The sequence below is a fragment of the Capricornis sumatraensis genome, chromosome 8 (genome assembly GCF_032405125.1).
Source record: "Capricornis sumatraensis isolate serow.1 chromosome 8, serow.2, whole genome shotgun sequence".
In the NCBI taxonomy this organism is placed as follows: Eukaryota; Metazoa; Chordata; class Mammalia; order Artiodactyla; family Bovidae; genus Capricornis; species Capricornis sumatraensis.
The window spans coordinates 105,523,583-105,536,824 of NC_091076.1; the positions used below are offsets into that span (position 1 = coordinate 105,523,583).

General features: G+C 56.9%; 1 protein-coding gene across 2 annotated transcripts in view; it reads right to left on the reverse strand.

Annotated features, from left to right (window-relative positions):
* Positions 1-13,242, reverse strand: part of LLGL2 (LLGL scribble cell polarity complex component 2) — a 33,705-nt gene that overhangs the window by 14,194 nt on the left and 6,269 nt on the right. For both annotated transcript variants that reach the window (XM_068976730.1, XM_068976729.1), the window contains exon 2: positions 7,864-7,956. In XM_068976730.1, coding sequence (XP_068832831.1) covers positions 7,864-7,938 — 75 coding nt within the window. In that variant the 5' untranslated portion in view covers positions 7,939-7,956. The remainder of the gene's footprint in view (positions 1-7,863; positions 7,957-13,242) is intronic.

Genomic DNA, 13,242 nt, shown 5'->3' on the forward strand with positions numbered 1-13,242 from the left:
CGGGTACAGGTTTGGTCCCTGGTTAGAGAATACATATATATACACATAAGTTTTAAATTTTTTTAATAAAAATATAAAGTATAAATTAAAAAAACAAACAAAAAAAGCAGAGACTTAGGTTGGACCACACCACATGGATATATACACATACAGCTCTATGTTCGGTCTTCCTACCTAAAGCCAGCCCAGGCTGTTCAAAGCACCCAAATGACTTTTTAAAAAATTATTATTTTATTTAAATTTTTGCTGCACTTCACAGCTTGTAGGATCTTAGTTTCTTCAATCAGGGATTGAACCCAGGCCATGACAGTGCCAAGTCTCAACCATTAGACCACCAGGGAACTCCTAAAATGACTTTTAAATGGCTGAAGAAGAGTCTTCAGGGGGAGGCACCCTAACTCACTAGGCCTCTATTATTGAGTATTTACTTTGTTACCCAAGGTTTTGCAACTGACGGTTACACTGATGACTATTCTTGCTCTCCTATCTCTGCCTATAACTAAGTATTTCCTTAGGCAGATGTCCTGGGGTGGAATTACAGGTTAAAAATGTATGGATGTAAGCATTAGAGACGGAGATTGACAAACCATCTTCAGGAGGGTTTTCACCTGTTTCTTAGTCGGCAAGCCTCAACCCCTAGTCCCCACTCCAGGGGATACTGAACCTATAGAGCTAGGTTAGAGTGGGACGCAGGATGTCAGCCACCTACTTTGAAGATATTTTTTCTTTTAAACCATGGAGACTGTCCTGCAGAAAAAGGCTTCCCCTGTGAGGCAGCTCTCTGTAGGCCCAAGGCTCTGCTCTGGGGTTCACTTGGCCTCCAAGGAGCAGAGAGAGATAAGTCCTGGTGACAGCTGGGGCGATAGCTTAGCAAACCCAACTGCTGCCTGCCTGCCCGCCCTGGCCAGTGGATCCAGGAAGGAGGCCCCGTGCTGGGGTCGATCAGGGGACGAGAGCTCCAAAGAGTGGCTATTCTGGGATGCATAGGTGTGGGCCCCCACAGGCCCTGTTCTCTGCCAGGGACACAGTCTGCCCTCTAAGTGGCTGTACCTAGAAGGGGGCAGCAGTGGGCCGGCAGGAACCCCCACCCGCTCCAGTCCAGGTTCTTGTTCAGCTATGCAAAAAATGCAGAGCCTGGAAAAGCCTTGGGGAGATAGCAGGGTATCTGGAATGTAAACATTTCCCAGGAAAAGGAGGGTGATGCGGTGTGTGGGACAAGCTGCCCCAGGAGCCCCCCTCGGCCGGCCCCAGGTTGCTGGGGCCTCCCTGGGCTGACAGCATTTTCCCATCATCACCAGCAGAAGCAGCTCAAGGCCAAAGCCTCTGGAATTTGGAGGACTCTGGAGGAAGCACCCAGCAGGAGCCTGGTGGGGGGCCCAAGCCCTGACGCCCTGTAAAATACCCATAAACCATGAGTAGATCCTGCGCCCTAGCAATGTGGCTACTGCCACTAAGAAACTGAACTTCTAATTGTATTTAACTTAAATTCAAGGATGGGCCCTCACAATTCAGTAATTAGAAAACTTTCCAGGTTATGTTCTTGGGTTCCAGAGCAACAGGGGCTGGAGTCAGGCAGGCCAGAGCGTTGAATTTCCTTTTTCAACTGTAAATCTTCCAACTGCTAAATATAGATCACGTGTTCCAAAAGAAAACATAATGGCCGAATTGAGATGTGCAGTAAGTATAGAATAATCCTTTTTATTAAAAAAAAATTAAGAAAATCTAATATCTGTTGACTACATGTTGAAACAATAACATTTTGGATATATTGGGTTGAACAGAATACCTCATCAAAATTAAACTCACTTGTTTAAAAACTGTAATATGGCTCCGACAACATTTTAAATTGCATAAGTCTCATATTCCCATCGGACTAGGGTGCTGCCTTAGACATGTCTGCCTCGGGACACTGGCAGGAAAGTCAAGCCAAAGAGAAAACAGCTTTCCGTCAGGGGCTCAGGCCACACGTTCTCCTAATATCTCACCCGAGTCACTCCTGGTGCAGGTCACTCTTTCTTCCAACAGCAGCGGGAGATAAAGGTCAGGTCTATGGTTCAATCACTTGTACTCATAGCTCATTTCCTTTCAAGTCCTGAGGACACTATGCCACCCTTCCCTCCCAAACCACAGTCTTTCTCATAGGCTGGTTTAGAAAGAACAGGAACGGAGTCAGGCCCACGAAACTTAGAATCCTCAGCTACCACTTAAAAGGTGCTTGGAGCTGGGCGAGCTACGTTGCCTCATTTCACGTGTGGTCCCCAGGACGACCCTAAAGACTGCACTGAGCAGGGCTGCCTTTGGCTTGGACAAGATGAGCCTCAGGGCTCAGCTGGCCTCACAGGGCAAAGGCCTGCTCCTTAAGGCCCCTGCCTCCTTCAAAGATTCTCTCTCATTCCCTCATATCCCTCAAGGTGTCTTCTCCAAGTTGACAACTTGGGAGGGACCAAAGCTCCCTTAAAAACAAATTAATGGAGGAATTCCCTGGTGGTCCAGTGGTTAATACCCCATGCTTCCAATGCAGAAGGTGTGGGTTTGATCTCTGGTTGGGGAACCAAGACCCCACGTGCCTCACAATGTGGCTGAAAGAAACCAAAATGGGAGAGAACTTAATGGTGACCCTGACTGGCTCAGTCAGTCCTAAAGGAAACCCGATGCTGAGGCTCCAATACTTTGGCCCCCTGATGTGAAGAGCCAGCTCATTGGAAAAAACCCGGATGCTGGGAAAGACTGAAGGCAGGAAGAGAAGGGGAAGACAGGGGATGAGATGGTTGGATGGCATCACTGACGCGATGGACGTGAGTTTGAGCGAACTCTGGGAGATAGTGAAGGACACGGAGGCCTGGCGTGCTGCAGTTCATGGGGTCATAGAGTCACGCTGAACAACAACTAACTGGCTGGGGCCAAGAGAGTGGATTCGAGTGCAATTAGTGTGGAGACGGGGGCTTCCCCAGGTCCGGGAGTGGGCACAGGGGCCCTGCTTCCACAGGCAAGTAAGACCCACAAACCCCTGCCTGAGGCAAAGCGACATGAGGAATATGCGCTCGGGGACCCAGCAGAACAAGGAGCCGTGGGGACCCCAGGCCAGTTATGAGGGGCCTCGGTGGTCTTGCTGGGGTTTGGATATGGGGAGAGAAGAGAAGTCAGTGAAAGCCTGGAGGGGAACAGGCAGGAGGTGGACCCCCAGGGCCAGAGACGCTGGGAGAAGCAGAGGCTTCCACAAGGCACTGTGGCCTGCGCTCTGGGTGCCCCCCACGCTCAGTTGCTCCTCTCTCCAACTCCTCTCGGCCTTTGAAGACTCGGTTCCCCTGCCTGGAGCACCAGGCCCAGGTTGGCAGCGTTCCCCCAGGCTGGTGGAGGGTTTAGGCACAGTTCCAGGACCCCGGAGCACGGCAGATATCAGACCTCCCTTAAAGGAAGCAGCCCCCGGGTACGGGAGGGACTCAGCCCCAGGGTTGGGGGGGCCCCTGTGTGGACTTCTAAGGCACAGAGCAACCCCCATCAGCCCTCCGCCCAGGACGCAGGCCTGGCCCTCCCAGCCGCCTCCAGCTCTGGTTCAAAGCAGAGGCTGACCAGAGCCTGGCAGCTGTGGGCTGTCCTCCCCTACCTCCCAGGCCCAGCATCCAGCCTACCTGGCACTGTCCCCGCCCTGCTACCTGGCTCAGGTGACCTCTGCCAAGAGAAGGTAGAACAATGAACCCTTTTGACAGGGAGTTGGGAAAGGAGAGATTTGTAGGAGCTGCCAGACTGCAACATTAGCCCGGTGCAGAGAGAGAAAGCCCATCTGTCTCAATCACGTTCCCCGGAAGGAGGACAGCAGAGGGAGGGAGAGAACAGAGGTCCCCCCTGCGCCTAGAAAAGGGGGATCCCGTCCAAGATCGAGGGCTGAGGAGCCCCTATCACTTGCCGGAGGCGGGGAGGAAGGCTGCCCAGGGGTGCCTGGGGGTGTGCTGGGGGACGGAGTAGGGGACAGGGAGGCACTGGCCCAGACTGGGTGTGGTCAGCCCAGATTCCTGGTGCTGGCAGCAACCTGGCCCTCCCTGGGAGCCTATCACCTGACACCAGGGGCCCAGCCATGCAAAAGCCAGGACCAGACCGCCCTGGACAGGGGCAGCTGGTCAGGAACACGCTGTTTGTTCAGGGCCTGGGGTGGGGGAGGGTGGTCCCAGGCAGGAAGGGCCCAGGCGCCCTTATCAGCCGGCTGGCAGGTCTCACCAGGGAGGCCGGGCCTCGAGGGATTTTTCAAGGAAGAGATTTTACTTAACCTGACCGACGTGCCCTCGGGGTCCCTTCCTCCCTCCTGTGGGTCCCACAGTCCCTACATGTGGTCCCCGGCGGCCCTGCTGGCATGGCCAGCCGACTCCTCTGTCCTCCCGACCGGACCAAGGACCCAGCATGCGGCACGGTAAGAGTCAGGGCCAGCACCCTGAGGCCTCGGCTGTGGACAGATGGAACTGGGTGCTGTGTTCCAAGTCGGTGCCCTCCAGGTGCTCAGGCCGTGCAAGCATGGAGGCCTCAGTTTCACCTGCAGAAGCGGGAACACTACCACCTGAGTCGTCAGGAGTAGGCGAAGACGAGGCTGACCCTGTAGGGCACCAGCCATTTGTGGGCGCCATTCAAAGCAATTTAACTTACTCAGCTTACCACCGGGGTGGAGGGGTTACTGTAATACCCACTTTACAGATGAGGAACCTGAGGAGCAGAGAGAGTGACGTTTCTGCAGTCACTCAGTGAGCTGGCATCTAGACCCAGACCACCTGGCTCCAGAGCCCTTCGCTGCCTGGCCCAGAGCCCCCGGTGAACCGGAGCTGCCCTTCAGACAATCAGCCCCCAGCAGGGGCTTCCGAGCATCTGTCCACAGACAGTGCTCCTTCCCAAAGACACAGGACGTGCTGCTCTCTCTGAGGCACCTCCCTTGCAGCGAGTGTCAATGAGTTTCGCCAGAAGGTGATGGAGGGAGAGACCCAGCACTGGTTTAGAAGTGGGCATCTGCAAGCCGCTTGGGACTGGCCAATGATGGTGCCAAGTCCCACTTCCCAGCTCGGTGCCCTGTAGACCAGCCCTTCCAGGGTGGACACTGACTGCTTCCCCAGATGTGAGGCTCTGAGCTCCAGCTCTGTGCATCCCACTGTCTGCTGGGACCTGGTCACACACCTCTGCTGGAGGGTGCCAAGACCGTCCAAGTTCAACCTCGAGCCAGATAACATTCACAGCTGTGCTAATACTGGAACCACTGGCCACTTACTTACACACTAGGCCCCTCGACTTACACACTAACTCATTTAATCCGCACACCAACACTGGGGGCTAGTTTCTACCAGTCTCTCCATTTACGGATGAGGAACTTGTCCAAGGGGGTGACAGAGGATGAGATAGCTGGATGGCATTACCAACTCGATGGACAGGGGTTTGAGCAAACTCCAGGAGATGGTGAAGGACAGGGAAGCCTGGCATGCTGCAGTCCATAAAGTTGCAAAGAATCAGACATGACTGAGCAACTGAACAACAAGAACTTGTCCAAGGTCACCTGGCCGGTGAACGAACCCAGGCAGTAAGGCACCACGTCTGGAGACGTTTCTGGTTGTCATGTCTTGGGGAGGCAGGGCCGGGCATGCTGTTGCTCCTGAAGGCCCCAAATGTCAACAGTGCCAAGCCCAGCACCCCACTGCCACTGCTGGGCCCCACCCAGTCAATGCAACATCTCTTAAGGGCTTTGAGCTTACCTGCTTCAGACTGAAAGGTTGAAAAAAGTCCCAGAAGCACCCTACCTAAGTCATAAATGAGATCGCTCACACCCCTGCTCAAAACCCACCAGGCTCTGGTGTAGCAGACCCAGACTCCGAGGTTCCAGCCTCCCTGGACCTCACGGCTGGGGGCGGGGCTTGGGCTCCCCAATCACCGAGGATCTGACCTCACCCTCCAATCCCGACCCTCCAGGCTCCACGGCTCACCCAGAGCCTAGATGAGCCTAAGGCCCTTACCTTCCCCAATGATCTCCCAAGACTTCCCCCACTTCAGACCATCAGCCCTCTTGCTTACACCAGATTATAAACATCCTGGAGGGCAAAGGTCTTATCTGAGATTCTCAAAGCCTCAGCCCTGGGCTGTGTATACAGTAGGTACTCAAAGCATGTTTCTCAGAAGTGAATGGAAGGAAGAAGGAATTCCAGGAGCTCCCCTCCCTCTTCCCAGCCAGGCCTGGGGGTGGGGCAGCTGAGTTTGGGGGCACGGTGGGGGGCCGATTCCTCTACCTTGGCCCCACCCCAGCTCCACCCTATTGCTCCACAGTTGGAACTTGAGGCGGGGGTTCATCCCTCTTCGCTGAGCCTGTCTATCCGGTTTGCACTGGAATCAGCCACCTTTTTGGGGTGTAAGATCCCAGCGTCATCAGGGGCAATGGAAGGCAACAGCGGTCACACCCAGGCCCCGTGGTGGGTGCTGAGGTTCTGAGACCCGCACTCAACACCCATGAGCTGCTCCCTTGGGAATGAGAATGGCAGCTCTCCCGTTCATAACACCTGCGTGTGCACACACACACACACACACCCATCCCAAGGCCTAAAAGCCCCACCCATGGCTTCCTTACCTCAGTGGGAGGAGGTGTTTCTTCGGGGAAGCCCTGATCCCAGAGGCGGGTACCCTCAGAGCCACAGGTCAAGAAAATTAGAGGAAAACGGCAGAGTGCGTTGGGACCCTGACCAGCCTTAAACACGCCCCTGGGAGCTCTCTCTCCCTGGGAGGCACGCAGCCCCAGGAAACAGCAGCTGGCACTCCAGGGCCACTGTGCCCAGCCCTTAAATGATCTAATTCCACGTGGTCCACATGATGGGCCTACGCAGTGTGTGATCGGCACTGGCTCTCCCCTCTTCTAAGAGGCTAAGCTGGATTGGAAGCCCACCCGTCAGCAGCCACTCTGCTGCTCCCCTTCCCGCCGTCCACCTTCTGGAGGGGAGGCCGGGGCCTAGATCAAAGCAGAAGTGAGAGGGGCTAATTACCCCGGATTGGCTTCAGATTGCCAGGTGGCCTTGGAGCTAATAAACCGCGCTGTGCTCCTTCCCCTTTACAGCCTGGCTCCAGCCTTCCCAGGGCCAGGCTTCGCGGAAGCCCTGTGATCTTGGGAAAAGGACACTCACTCTGGGGGGTGGGGGGCTTAGGAGCAGGTGTGGGGTGGGGGCAAGTCAAATGCCAACCCGCACCTTCTCACAGGTGCCTCTCCCCACCCGCCCAGGCACAGAACCTGCCAGAAGGAACCATGCATCCCCCCTGTAGGGAACGCCGTGTTTTCTTTGGGGAATGATTTGAGGAGGGAGGGGACAGCTGTAGCCTGTGGCCCCAGGGCTCCAAGGAAGCTGGCATCATGGGAACAGGACTCACTGACATCTCATCCTCCCTAGCCCTAAGCCTCCCCCATAAGCCTGGGGGAGGTAGGCGGGGTGCATGGTTTTATCCCCACGTTACAGGTGGGGAAACTGAGGCTGGGAGAGATGGAGGAACTTACCGAGGTCAGAGAGAGATGAGGGGCAAGGAGAGCCCACTGCTGGGCATCCTGCTCTCCTTGCCCAGGAAAGCTGCCACCCAGACCCCATTTCCAAAACCTAGGTCCCAGGGGGCACGGTGGGTGGCGCCAAGTAAGCACTGTAGTCCAGGTAAAGGCGACCCCAGTGCCAACCCCCGCCTGGGGGGAGGGCGACACCTTCTGTTCGTTTGTTTGGCTGCGTGGCACTTAGTTCCCCAACCAGGGATCAAACCCGCACCCTTGGCAGTGAGAGCATGGAGTCCTAACCACTGGGCCACCGGCGACGTTCCTGCGGGAGGGGTACCTCCATGCCCACCATCCACACCCAGCCAGCCCACCACTCCCCTTACCTTGTTAAACTGGAAGAGGTCCCTCTTGAGTCTCTCCCTCGCAGGGTCGTGTCCTGGCCTCAGGAACCTCCTCATCTTGCTGTGTGCGGCCCCCTGGGGAAAGCGGGGAAGAGCTGAGCGCCTGGCGAGGGAGGCCCCAGAGCTGGGCCCAGCGCCCAGTGCGGGCAGCCTCTCTCCCCGAGCCTGCAGGTGGCTGAGCCCTGGGCCGGGCCGGCTTCACTCCACCCTGGGCTTCCCCATGGCCCATCCCTGGAGTGCGCCTCCCTAACAGGAGACCGGAGGGAGGGAGCCCTGTACCCGGAGGCCCACAGCCAGTTAACGCTCTGACGCTTGCTCCCAGCCACCTGCAGGCCTTGTTAAGCCAATGGGAGAGGCTGGGGGAGGAAGCCATTTAGCCCGGCTTTATAGCAACAAGAAGGGCCAGAGGCCCTGAGGTTAATTAAGCTTAATAGTTAACCTGTTTTCTGGATAACCATAAAACTCTGGCTACCCAGAAAGGGAAATTTCACAAGCCTCTGTCTTCAGAACCGGGCGGAAGTGGGAATGCAAAGGCGGTCCACCTGGGCTCACAGATCAGAACCCAGATGGGAGAGGGGAAAGGCCCAGGGGAACTCCCGTGGCGGGTCCGCACTCCTGCAGACTCGTCCTTCCGACTTCAGGGAAGGCTGTCCGGGGGCTCTGGGCTGAGGCTGCTCCCACCATCCCACCCTACACCGGGGACCCACGCAGGAGCTGGGTCCACCCCCACAGCTGCCGGGGCCTGCGCAGCCCCAGGCTTCCGCCCCACCTCCCTGTCTCATCTCTGGCTCTCCCAGGTCCAGCGCCCTTGGGCTCTGATGGGGTGCGCTGGTTTTCCCACGGGCCCAAGGGGAGGCTAATCAGGAGAAAAAACCTGCTCCCAATAAAGAAACCAGCTCAAAGCCCCCAAACTGCCCGCCCACCACAGAACGCATTCCCCAGTCCAAGGGGAACTATTTCTGGCTCATCCTTGGGGAAGAGGGTGGGATCACATGGGCTCCAGCTTCCTGCTTCCAAGAGCACAACCTCCCACTGACCACAGGACGCCAGGGCCTGTCCTTGGAAACACAGGGGCTCAGGCCCACCCTGGAAATGGCTTCCCATTTGGGGGGAGCCAGAGAAGGCCCCTTTCCTCCAAGGACCAGCAGGCAGTCGGGAAACTCCTAGGTGCCTGCTTGACCCGAGGCCCTGCAGCAGGTTTGGGGAACAAACATGGGAAAGTCCCCCAGGCTTCTGGGAGTGAGAACGGACCGAGTGCTGGGCTGCAGCGACCTCCTGGACAAACAGCTGAGCTGGTGGCCAGGCATTCCAGCCGTGGGGGAGGGTGCACCAGCTCATCAGCCAGCTGCCCCAGGCTCCTGGTGGTGCCACCCCCCCTCCCCCAGCCTTGGCCACTGGGTCAGAAGTCAGAGAAAGCCAGGAGGGTCGCCCCAGAGGAGGAGAGGGGCCCGCAGACTCCAGGGCGAGGCTGCCCTGGACTCTGCCCCAAGACCCTTGTAGGGCCTGGGGTCAAGCGGGCACAGGGCCATCTGTACCGAGGACCCACACAGGTGCCAAGGATGACACTGCACAGCCCCGGGGAAGATGTGCATGTCGGGGGGCCGGGGGCAGCCCCACCTGGGAAGGGAGGACGGACGCTCCATCTACCCAGCAGCCCCTTGGGGGCCCTGCTGCCTAGCAGCACTGAAACACACTTGTGAGTTAGAACAAGGTGTACCCAAACCTCATTCTGGGTGTTCACCTTCCAGAAGCCTCCTTGGAAGGTGAGTGGAATATCCCCACTTGGCAGACAAGGAAAGGAAGACCACAGAGGCTGGGCAACTCGTCACATCACTGAGAAGGGATGGACAGAATGCAGATTGCCCCCGGGAGTGGTGGATTCCCAACTCTTGGGGCTCTGGGAGGCAGCCAAGGAGGCATATGACAGGACAGCGGATGCCTGGTTATAGCCCCGGGTTCAAAGGCACAGATGCACGTAGACACACTCCCACATGCCTTCAGCTCGGGGCCAACCAGGCAGCGGCGTGGCCACCGGCATGCTGTGGCTGGGCAGGGCTGGGTGGCCTTGCCTGCCCCTGCCACTCACTCCCCCGCGGGCTGGGACACCCGTGGCCTGCAGGGACGGAGTCAGGACCTCGGTGGGTACACACTGCATGTGCTGCTCACTCCAACCCACCCTTCAGAGGAGCTCCCAATACAGAAGCACCGCCCACGATGAGGCCTGAAAAGAGCCTTCCCGTCTCGAAGGAGGACAGCTCTAGGACGGGCTGGACTCAGCTCCAGGCAAAGCCTCGGCTCCACTCACCCCAGACAAGCAGGTTCTCTGCGGAGAAGCTTCAGGAACCTGGGCCTGCCTGGAGCTTCCGGGGGTGGAACAGATGCTATCGACTCAACCCAGTCCTGAGCGGGAGAAAAAGACGTCAGGGAAAAAGCCCAGGGCTGGGGACGCAGAGCTAGGGCTCACAGCTGGGTGGCCCTCAGGCAGTTCCTGGAGGCCGAGAACGCCGGTCTGCAATGAGAGTTATCAAACTCCAGGGCCTAGCACGGGGCAAACCCCATCCTAGGACTGCACGCACAAGATCCTCTGACAGCCAGACGAGATCCTCTAGCTCACCAAGCTTACACCCTGGCAGGGGGTGTGGTGACTCACAGGTACATGAAATCAGTCGGTGGGCTGGTTTCAGGTAGAGATCAGAGCCTCCAGGAAAATAGGGGAAGACGCTTCAGTGGAGGGACCAGGGTGGTCAGCAGGACCTTCCTGGGTCTGGGTCTCTGCATCTGCCATTCCTTCTGCCTGGGACGATTTTCCTCCAGACCTCCAGACGCTCTAGTGCCTCCCACCCTCGTCTCCTCCCCCATGGAGCTCGCTGAATGAATGAATGGAGGTGACAATACCTCCACCCTGTCCTGGATGGCGGGAAGCAGTATGCCATGGGAGGATTCGGGGCAGGGCGTGTCAGGTGGCCAGAACAAGCTTGCGTGTGCCTGGGGGGGCCGGGCGCAGGCAACAGGAGGGATGCCATGGGTCGGAAGGGGGTCCTGCTGGGCCACAGTGAAGAGCTTCAGTTTGTCCCCACTGGGAACCCCCTGACAGTCCTGGGCAGGGGTCTGACGGGGTCCGCCCTCCCCTCCCCAACTGTGTCCCCCTCTGCTTGGCCCTCTGACCATCTGCTAGGCCCCCCACACGAGTCCCATTCACTCTGGTTTCCATGCTTTTGTCTTCATGATTCTCTCTGAAATAACCTTCTTGGCCCTCAGGCAGCATATTTAAAAAAATCACCTTCCGTACAGCACAGGGAACTCTCCTCAATGTTATGGGGCAGCCTGGATGGGAGGGGAGTTTGGGGGAAAATGGATACATGTACCTGTACAACTGAGCCCCTTTGCTGTTCACCTAAAACTATCACAACGTTGTTAATCAGCTATACCCCAATATAAAATAAAAACTTTTTTTTTTTAATCACCTTCCAAAAGCATCTGTATTTGAACCCATCTTGACCCTGGTCACTCACTGTGCTCCCTCAGCGTTGGACCGCACCTCAGGCTAAAACGATGTCTAAAACCACCGTGGACTCAGGCACCCACTGAGCTCCATGGATGCCCTCCCCAACCTTGTCATGCTGGTCATTAAGCTACTAGGAAAAATGAGAGGCCATCTAAGTGGCCAAAAGCAGGGGACGGGTGAGGGGTGCTCAGCCCCACGACGGGAGGCAGACGGTCACGAAAAGGGCAGGAGATGATGGCTGTGGAAACATGTGTCCAATGTAACCGGGAGTCGGGAAGAATCTATTAAAAATATTTACATAAGTTGACAACACACTGGAGGGGTTATGGGATTACCAGCGATGTTTTTCCTCCTTTCTGATTATCTGCCTCCCAGGAAGGGCGATAAGAAGATCACACGGAGGGGGGCCCAGGCAACGATCAGGTGTGAGGACAACCCTGTGCTCACAGCAGGCACTCAGTCCTGTTGGGGGACGATCGCTCCTGCCGCCCCCCACTCCCGTGCCACTGTGGACGTCGAATTGAGAGCAGAGGCAGGGAGCAGACAGGTGGGTGGAACCAGCTGTGTGACCTCAGGCTTCAGGGGCCCAGGCCGTGAGCTTCAACAGGAAGGCCTGGGGGGGTACTGGCGAGCTCTCGGGTGCTGCAGACATCAATGTTGCTTCTACCACGAGGGAGGTGGGAGAGGAAGTCAGGGCTCCTCCAAGCTAAGGAGCCCCTTGCCACGTCTGATGCCAAGAAGAAAGTCACTCAGTCGTGTCCGACTCTTTGCAACCTGAGGACTGTAGCCTGTCAGGCTCCCCTGTCCATGGAACTCTCCAAGGAAGAATACTGGAGTAGGTTGCCATGCCCTTCTCCAGGGGATATTCCCGACCCAGGGATTGAACCCAGGTCTCCTGCATTGCAGGCAGATTCTTTACCAACTCACTGGGGATGGAAGAGCTCTGAGGGTCCTGGTTTCCTGCACTAGGGGAGCTACCTGGCTAGAGCATGACTCCTGGCGGGGTAGGGTTGGGGGGGGCGGCTTCCTGAGAAGAAACACCTTCTCCATCCCCTGAACTTTCTAAAGACTGCCCAATAGAACTTTCTGAAGGCTCCCAAGAGGAGCCTGGTGGGCTACAGTCCATGGGCTGCAAAGAGTCGGACATGACTGAGTGACTAACACCTTCGTGGCATCAGATGTGGGGGGCACCTTAGCATTTAGGGGCCTCGACTTCTTCTCCCACACCCCTCGTGGCAGAAGCAGCTCTGATGCGTATGGCTCTCAGTCTCCAATCCTGCCCACCACAACCTCTGTCTGTCACCAGATCTACCTGTGGGCCACCCTCCCTGCTCTGCCCAGCTCTCTGGTCCCTTGGAGGTGGCCACTTAGGGCTTAGGGTCTGCCGGGCCACGAGGCTTGCCGACCTGGGGCTCATTTGTACTTGCTCTGCCCAGCAGGTCTGTGCTTCGTGCCTGGAGCTGGCCTGAGAGGCCCCCGCAGGCCACTGGCCTGGCCAGCCCCTCCCTTTCACTGCTCCAATCGTCCAACACTACTTCTGGCTTAAAATTGGTCTCCCCTCACCCTGGGGAAAAAAAAATAGGAGAGCTGCCTACTTGGCCAGATGTTTGTTGATTAGTCGCTAAGTGGCGTCTCTTTTGCAACCCCAGGGACCGTGGCCCGCCAGTCTCCTCTGTCCATGGAATTATCCAGGCAAGAGTACTGGAGTAAGTTACATTTCCTTCTCCATGGGGTCATCCCAATCTAGGGCTCGAACCTGCCTCTCCTGCATTGGCAGGTGTTTTTTTTTTTTTACCACTAGCCACCTGGGAAGACCGCCTACTTGGCCACAGGCTAGTAAAATCCCACCTGGTCTT